Raw genomic sequence first — 9,113 nt, 5'->3', positions numbered from 1 at the left:
GAGCCTCTCTCTAATTTTCTAAATGGAGAATGGAGTTAACGGACCACACTGGAATGGGGCTCTGTCCGTGGACCTGGCACCTTCCCAGAAAAGCACAGGCCACCAGCACCACCTGAGTCACTCTAATCCCTCATCCTGGGTTCTCAGCTCCAGGGACCAACTCTGCTTTCCAGTCCGGACCTGGGGGCCCTTCACTCAGTTTCTGAATGTCAAGTCAGTGGCTCTTCGTCCTGGCATTTTTTGGTCAAGTTCCTGGACACCTGTCTCAGGCCACTCTTGGTATACAGGGAGAGAAGCCTCTCAGTTTTTTTCCTTGAAAACTTGTCACCTTTTTCTTCCTTTGTCTCGCCAGGAAAACCAGACACACCAAATCAATCTAAAACAAACTAAGATCCTGCTTCCCAAGGAGAGAATGAAGCCCTGCTACCTCTCCGTGGTGCTTTCTAGCTATCTGTCCTGTCACCCTCTGGCAAACCCTCCGTAACACAATCAAGCAGGCGGCCCCATCAGCTTCCAGGCAGCAGAAACAGGAAACGCCCAATGATCAGCACAAACCCCACACTGTGAAGGGAAGCAAACCCCGCTCAGAACTGCTTTCCTCTGCCTGTGTCACAGGCACGTGCTGGTCTGCCTCATGAGTCTGGGGGAACAGGGCTATACAGATGTTCAAGGAGAGCTGTGTGCCACTGAGCAGAAGCTGCTGTAAATGACTCAAGCCAGGTGCCACCATGGGCCGCCACCAAAATCCACAGGCATGACCAGGCAGCGGAAACCTTGTGTTAGTCACCAAGCAAAGGCAGTTTGAACACTCCTTTGTCATCGGCCCAGTGTTCAGGATCTCACTGGGTGTGCTGTGCTCATCCACGCTGCAGACTATTTGTGTTACGTCAACCCCTTGTGGCAGCCACAGTGAGACCCGCTGGGGGTGGGGAGGAGGAGGTTGAACAATGCCCACATCTCTCACAGCAAAGATGGACGCACCCTGGGGACTTGCACATCCTGTCACTGGCTGTAGACTCCACCTTGATGCGGGCAGAGGGCGCACCGCTCGTCTTATCTCTCTACAGACCACATTTGTCTTCCATTTCTAAGTATGTGCCGCACCATATAGTTGTAGGCTAGAAAAACAGCCTATATTTTAACGTCTCCCCAAGTAACTACAATTTCCTAACCCCCTCATTTACCACGACTTTTTATGGAAAACTGCTTTAGTCACGCGTGGCTCTGAGAAATGCATCCTTATGGGATTTCATCACTATGTGGACACCAGGGAGTGCACTCACTCAGCCTGGACGGTGCGGCCGACCACACACCCAGTCTGCGTGGGCTAGCCCACTGCTTCCAGGCTACTGTACTGAACACCCGTAGGCAACTGTAACACAAATGGTATCTGCACACTAAAACACACCTGAACATAAAAAGGCCACGGTAAAAGTACAGTGTCATAAATTTATAAGACTACCATTGTGTATGTGCTCTGTCACACGACTGTTTTTCCCCTTCTTACAGGTACTTTGTTACAACTGCTTCCCTCGCTTGTATCAAAAAGGACCTATAGGGCGGCGCCTGTGGCTCAAAGGGGTAGGGCACAGGCCCCATATGCCAGAGGTGGCGGGTTCAAACCCAGCCCCGGCCAAAAAAAGAAAAAGGACCTATATGCATAAATTTTAGCTTGAAGTTGTTATTAAAAAAGTACCTATAATTCTATTTTTTTTTTTTTTTTGAGACAGAGCCTCTAGCTGTCCCCCTGGGTAGAGTGCCATGGCATAGCTCACAGCAACCTCCAACTCCTGGGCTCAAGCGAGTCTCTTGCCTCCGCCTCCCAAGTAGCTGGGACCACAGGCGCCTGCCACAACGCCCGGCTATTTTTTGGTTGCAGCCGTCATCGTTGTTTGGCGGGTCCGGGCTGGGGATTTGAACCCGCCACCTTAGGTGTACGTGGCTGGCGCCTTAGCCGGTTGAGCTATAGGTGCCGAGCCATTCTATTTTAACATTGTTCCTTTGAATGAGATTTGGGTAAATTACCTTCTAGAATACTTGTTAGTAATTAACCTCAGCTATGAATAATGTTTGGGTAAGCAGTGTGAACAAAGACGGGGATGCAGAAACAAGTATGACACTTTCTGGGCATTTTAAGTGGACTCAGAGGGGTTGAAAATACGGGCTCAGGGCCAGCCTGCCAGGGCATAAAACCTGCCTCTATCTCAACCCAAATCTCAGACCTTGTTTAGCTATTTATCTTTAGTTTCAGGTTCCTCATTTCAAAATAAGGAATTTATTACAATCTGCATGTATCATAAAATTTGGGGAGAAATAAATGAATGAAAATATGAAGGGGTTGAAATATGGTATCCAGTTAATAAACATTAGCTATCATGAAGCCCAAGAAGAAGGGGAAGCCCTTTCTGAGATTCCCAGAAAGTCAGCCAGGAAGACCGGGGAGAGGCAGCGGGACTGAACTGGCTGCTGTGGAAATGAGCCCATGAAAGGAATCTGCTCACAGGGGACCTGGGGAATAAAGGAGAGGGAAGAATGTGAAGATGACAAGGTTTTAAGCCTGGAAGACCACAGAAATAACAGCACCAAAGCAGACACTCGGGAAGAAGATTTGGATTCCCCGAGAAAACTGGGCTCTTTGGGGAATGTAGTGGATTTGTCAAAGAAGGCCCTTTAGCAAAATGGGGTAAAAACCTAACTGACAATGATATGGAGACTAATCTGCTCTTATCACTCAAAGGAAAACAACCAATTCATCTTTCTTTATCCCAGACCACTTCTCCTGCCATTATTGTGGTCATTATTTCCAATTTCATATTAAAAAATTCTCGAATTATGATTAGACAAGTGTCATTGTCTTCCTTCATTTCACGTGAGGAAACTCCAGGATGGATGGAGTTTGTACTTTGCCTGTAAATCCACAGAGAGGCGACTCAAATGGCCCAGTTCAGCACCCTGAACCCCAGACTCCCTCTGAAAGGGCTCTGTTCCCCTGGCACTGACCTGGTCATCAGCAATGGCTTTAGCGAACCGAGCACAGTCCAGCTGCAAGTAAATATCCGTCAGTTGGTCCAACAGCTTCTTTGGTTCAAAGCCGTATTTCTCAGGGTTTTCAACTTTCAGGTCACGGCACTTGGGGCCACAGAGTTGCTGAAGATTAAAGTTCAGCATTGCAGCCAATCGGGGTCCAAGTTCCTAGAAAATCACAGGATAATAGGACAATTCATGCTTTTGAGGCAAACAAAAAGAAGCAAAAACTCCCATTTCAGCGGGGGAATGAGAACTGGCTGGATTGATCATTAAAGAAACCCTTATATGCTCGGCTTATCCTATGTTGACAAAAGACAACACTGCATTTGAACTCGTTTTACTTCCCATTTCTGATCTGAGAACTCTAATACATTTTAAAAAATATTCTTCTCATTAATTCTAATACTTAATGGAGTATTGGAGGTTGATAGAATATGTGTTTATAAATACCAACATAAGGCCAACCTTTTCTTTAAATTTATGCTTTTAATTCATGGAGAAAACATGGATTAGAGAGAAGCACTCAGATTCCACCATCATCTGAGTCACCAAACTTCTCGAGTCTGCCTCGCCAGCCATCGTTTCACGCACTGTTCTTCCGTCAGCGTCGAGAGTCCTGACACTTCACGCAGTGTGTGCCACTCTTATTTATATATCAGACACGGAGTAAAGAAATGCAAAAGGAGATAGACTTTATGTCTTGAATAGTCTAAAATCTAGCTGGTGAGACAATGTAGACTTAAACGAAACCCACAGAAAATAATGATAAAGTAACATCTGGCATGTTGATGACACAGTACCCACTACAGCTGGGCATCAGTGGCTTTCAGCAAAACTTGTTAGGAAAATCTGGCTTAGACTAGAGAGTATTCAACTATCTGCTTTAGTACAAAGCAAAGTACCCCTGCATTTATTGAGAAATTGTGCAATAAAGGAGAGATAAGTGTACAATAGAATTGGTAATATTTTTTTAAGTAGGAGAGTTTTGAGTCAGCCAGTAAAGAAGGTGAAAACAGCAAAGGACATAAAAACATCGGAGTAGGAATTGGCACAAGCCTGGGAACAAACGAACAGCGTCTATGAATAAGCCTTAAAAATTTTAATTGACATGAAAATACGAGGCTTAGCTTTCGATAGTTTTCTTTACAAAATGAAAAATTTAGAACCAAAATAGGCTTTAAAATAGTTTACCTTCTAACAATCAAACAGTATTACCCTTAGTGTCACTGAGTGTAAAATAAAAGATGAGTTACAGCAGGGATCAGCAGAACATTGTCTGTGGGCCAATTCCAGCCCAACGCCTCCTTTTGTAAGTGGAGTTTTGCTGAAATATAGCCATGCTTATTTGTTTCTGTATTGCCTGTGATTCTTTCAAACTTCAACAGCAAAGCTGAGTAGTTGCAAATGAGACCATTGGTCCATGATGCCTTTAAACTATTCACTATCTGGCCGATAGAGAAAAAGTCTAAAGTAATTCCATTTTGCAAACCTTTAAGGGAAGCGAATGTCTGAACAGGGGGCACTGTTTTGTTTCACACTCTACTGCTCTTGCGCTGAAATCTGTTTATGAAGAGAGATGGAAAGGGAAATAAAGGAACAGCCTCATCTCTTGAGCTGTACACGGGCCAGGGGGTGGTGATGATGCCTCTGCTGGCAAAGACACAATGCATCATGTGACGGAGGTTATGGGAACATAGAAAATCCAGGAAGCATGGAGTAAAATTATGTCCCATTCTAAATAAACTTGCTTCCGCAGAGCAAATAACTAATTAACTATTGACTCTTGGGTCCCTTTCTTACCTTCCTCACTATCTTTGTTCTGGCCACACCAGATTCATGGTGTGGGTGGTCCAAGCAAAGCAGAATCTTCAGTTTGATTTCACAAACGGGACCCAGGTCTCATCAGTCAGGTCAAGGCCAAACATTCTGACTCCCTTTGATCTGCTGTAAGCCCTAACTCTGGTTCTCATTAGCTTTGGCTTCTTCAGTCTGACAAAGTCACATGTAAGAGAACCGAGACCTTACATGTTATCAATTGTCCTACTTAATATACTTTGGTTTTGTAACCAATTGACGTGACTGTATACTTTTCCTATAATTAAAGTACAGGAATCAATAATGATAAAAGTCTGGCATAACTTCCACATCATAATATTGCCATGCTTCAATTTCAACAAATAACCCAATATACTGTCTAAGCAGAAAGTGAGTCAAGTCATCCCGGCAGAGACCAGACTATGCAGTGACATTGGCCTTCTTCCCTTTAGTCTAACAACAGTACTGTGCGTATCAGTTAGCACAGCTGGGAATGAAATTGGTAATAATTTCACTATGGGTGACTGTGACACTGAAATTCCCAGGACTTCAACAACTATGTGAAGTCGTAAGTGATAGAGTCTGAAAGTGGAATTCAACGGACAAACCAACGCCTGTGGTTTCTACTGACCGGTCTGAGGAACGGCTTCTGGACCTGCTTCGTGAGGATGTGGAACATGTCCACGGTCTCCGTCGCCAGGGCGAGGTAGGAGCGGGAAACGCGCTCGTCCTGAGCGAGCTGAGACTGGCGGGCCTGCTGCTGATCCTAGGAAACATCCAACAGAGGCCAGATCAATCTCTGCATTTGTCATCAGCTCCCCAATGCCCAGTGTGACGGAAAACCACGGTCAGCTCATAACTGGAAAAGTGGGAAAGAAGGCCAACGTACCCAGGGCCCACGTTAGCAAATTTCCCAGATAAACTGAAGTTTATTCCTTCTGGCATCAGAACGTCTTAGGTCCTGGGAGTCAGGTGACTCTGGTGTATTGTTCAGCTGCAAAGAGCCTCAGTTTCCTCAGTGATAAAAGAACTCACCATCAACTTCCATGCAGGATGAAGTAAGTATGTCTATCACAGTACCCGACACCCACTGGGACTAATGGTAACGACTTTTTTTTTTTTTTTGAGACGGAGCCTCAAGCTGTCCCCCTGGGTAGAGTGCCATGGCATCACGCTCACAGCAACCTCCAACTCCTGGGCTCAAGCGAGTCCCCTGCCTCAGCCTCCCAAGTAGCTGGGACCACAGGCGCCCGCCACAGCGCCCGGCCATTTCTTGGTTGCAGCCGTCATTGTTGTTTGGCGGGCCTGGGCTGGGGATTTGAACTCGCCACCTTAGGTGTATGTGGCTGGCGCCTTAGCCGCTTGAGCCACAGGCGCTGAGCCGGTAACAACTCTTAAAACCACGAGGAGCATCGTGCCCGGGGACTGAGGCCTATTAGGTTTGCCCCAACACCAAGTGCCTGTAGGCTGCCAAGCTCTTTGAATTGTCTTTCTCCATTCAGGCTGTCACCCCTTATGACAGTCAGCATGCTTGCCTCTGGCACCTTCCTCCCGCCTCAACTGTGCTGTGGGCTAGGAGAGGAGACAGGAAAGGCTATGTTCATTCATGGGTAAAATCAAGTGGAACACTGAGGGCTTGGAAACAGGTAAAATGCGGATCCATCAGCAAGGACACAAATTCCTACATCTGCCCCAGGGCTTCTCCTCATTGGGGACTGGGAAGGCAGCCGGGACAATGGAAGCTGCCCAGTGAGGCCCTCTGGCTAAGTGCTGCAATCTGTACTTAGGGGCAACCCTGCAGGGATGCTGGGTGGCCTGCTGGCCATTCCCTGTTCAAGAATGAGCCTACTATCCCAGCATTTTGGGAGGCTGAGGTGGGAAGAGCACTTGAGGCCAGGAGTTCAAGACCAGACTGAGCAATGTAGTGAGACCCAACCCATCTCAAAAAAAAAAAAAAAAAAAAAGGAAAAAATACATGACGGAAGTAAGCAGGAGGGATGCCAGTGGGTACTGGTCTAATACCAAGAAAAAAGATGACAACCACATTATCTCAAGAATACAATCATAATTGGAAAAGTGTGTAATAAAGCCAACATACTTAGGGAGTAATACAATAACCCAAGTCAACACATTTTCCAGATTACTGAACTTTATTCTTTTTAGCTCTTGATGATCCAGGAGTGGGGTGGCATAGGCATAGGAGAAGCATCACAGGCCCTGGGCAAAGCCTTGCGTGTGGTTTGCATTTGAACTTTAAGCATTTTGGCTACAGTAACATGTGCAGTAGAACCTCTTTAAGTTGACCACCCAAAGGACTGTCATACATTGGTCAACATAAGGAAGTAGGCCTACTGTACTGATAAATACAAGTGGTGTATGTTGGTCTGTGAAAATTAGGTGAATTTAAGGAGGTGGCCGACTAAGGAGTCTCTGCTGTATTTGGGAGAATGCTACTCTGAGTGAAGCAGGCCTCCTCACTTTGACATGAGAACCCCTTTTGGAAAGTAGTTCTGATTCTGAGCCCGACAACACCAGGAACAGAACTAACCAATATGTGAAGTCACCAGCAGCTGTCAAGGGCTTAATTACTGACCAGAGAACCATCTAAATGGCTGCAATCCATGTCAGAAGGGGCAGCGTACAGCCACGGGCCGCACACATTTCTCATGGAACCTGGCGAACGAACCAAGTCTCTTTTCTATTAAGAACTGAACATAAAGACCAAGATCAATTTCAAGGAACCCCCTCCCTAGAATTCCAGGTGAGCCTCACAGCTGTGTAGAGAAGACCAAGAGGACCAAATCAAACTCCTGTCCGCCAGACAGAATTCTAGAGAGTTACTTCCTCACCCATATTCACGGATCTTAATATATTCAGATAATAAAAGCTCTTCTCCAAAAAAGCCCTTTAAAATTAAAAAGGCAGAGAAAGTTTTGGGGACCCATTTTGAAAGACTTCTCAACATATTTAACTTCAGAAAAAGGGTTTTACATTTTTTTCTACCACAAACCTGGGACACAATGTCATAGGAGGAAAATCCCAACCAAAGTCAGATGTAATGACATTAGATTCACAAATGCAGCCCGCAAAGCAAGCTGCGTCTGCGCAGGAGGGCTCCCCGCGGCGGGCGGGGCCTTACCCGGGGCAGCTGCTCCCACTGCTCCTTATTCTTCATCTCCTCTTGCACTTCATGGATCCGCTTCAGGGACTCCAGACTTTCATCGAGCAAAAATGTCGTGTCATTTATTAGCATGTTTATATAGCGAACAAACTGCTTCCCAGAACTGAAAAAACAATTGTATCATATGTGGTCAGATGCTGCCCTGGGGCAAAATGCCGCCTACTGCACGTCCCAGAGAAAATGAGCCTCCACCCAGAGTGCCATCCACCTCATCCTAAAAGGCTGCCCGTCTCAGCACAAGTCAGGGACTGTGGAGTTCAAGGACTATTAGGTCCTTGTAGGCTGGATAGACTGTGCTTTTCTTTTTTTTTGAGACAGAGTCTCACTATGTCACCCTGCGTAGAGTGCCCTGTGGCGTCACAGCTTACAGCAACCTCAAACCCTGGGGCTCTAGCAATTCTCTTGCCTCAACCTCCAAAGCAGGTAGTACTACAGGCGCCTGCTACAATGCCTGGCTATATTTTGGTTGTAGTTGTCCTTGTTGTTTAATAGGCCCAGGCTGGATTTGAACCCGCCAGCTCCAGTGTATGTGGCTGGTGTCCTAGCCACTGAGCTACAGGTGCCGAGCTAGACTGTGCTATTCTTTTATATAAAATTGTGATAAGGTCATTCCCATAGTGCTTTGGAACTGCCTTGCATCACCCATTAAACCCAATGGCTAGAATTCTGTGAGCTGTTTCCCCCTGGCAGCTTCAATTTGGCAACAGTGGAAATAGTCAAACCATGGAAACCCAGAAAATGCTGATTCCCCTACCCTCACCCACCCAAAGGGCAGGTTTTACCAGCACACTCCACACTATAAAAGGAAATATGCCTACACTCACCAAGACACAAAGAAAACACAATACAGCAGAATGTAAGTTGACCACCCAAAGGACTGTAACAAACTGGTAAATACACAGAGGCGGTCAACACAAGGAACTTTAGTTGAGTATATGTGGTGCATGTCTAAGCTATGAAAATTAGGTCAATTTGGCTCGGCGCCTATAGCTTACCCAGCTAAGGTGCCAGCCACGTACACCTAAGGTGGCGGGTTCGAATCCCCAGCCCGGACCCGCCAAACAACAATGACGGCTGCAACCAAAAAATA

The 9,113-nt window shown here is 46.2% G+C and overlaps 1 protein-coding gene across 1 annotated transcript in view; it reads right to left on the bottom strand.

Annotated features, from left to right (window-relative positions):
• UBE4B (ubiquitination factor E4B) overlaps window positions 1-9,113 on the bottom strand; it is a 133,494-nt gene that overhangs the window by 8,161 nt on the left and 116,220 nt on the right. The window contains exons 22-24 of the mRNA XM_023515143.1: window positions 7,982-8,126; window positions 5,474-5,608; window positions 3,001-3,192 (exon numbers count right to left, since the gene is read on the bottom strand). Of these exons, the coding sequence (XP_023370911.1) occupies window positions 3,001-3,192; window positions 5,474-5,608; window positions 7,982-8,126 (472 nt within the window). The remainder of the gene's footprint in view (window positions 1-3,000; window positions 3,193-5,473; window positions 5,609-7,981; window positions 8,127-9,113) is intronic.

Source organism: Otolemur garnettii, unplaced genomic scaffold (genome assembly GCF_000181295.1).
Source record: "Otolemur garnettii isolate 467f Iridium unplaced genomic scaffold, OtoGar3 scaffold00067, whole genome shotgun sequence".
NCBI classification, from domain to species: domain Eukaryota; kingdom Metazoa; phylum Chordata; class Mammalia; order Primates; family Galagidae; genus Otolemur; species Otolemur garnettii.
The sequence above is the reverse complement of the archived record's forward strand: the minus strand, read 5'-3'. Positions and strand labels throughout refer to the sequence as shown.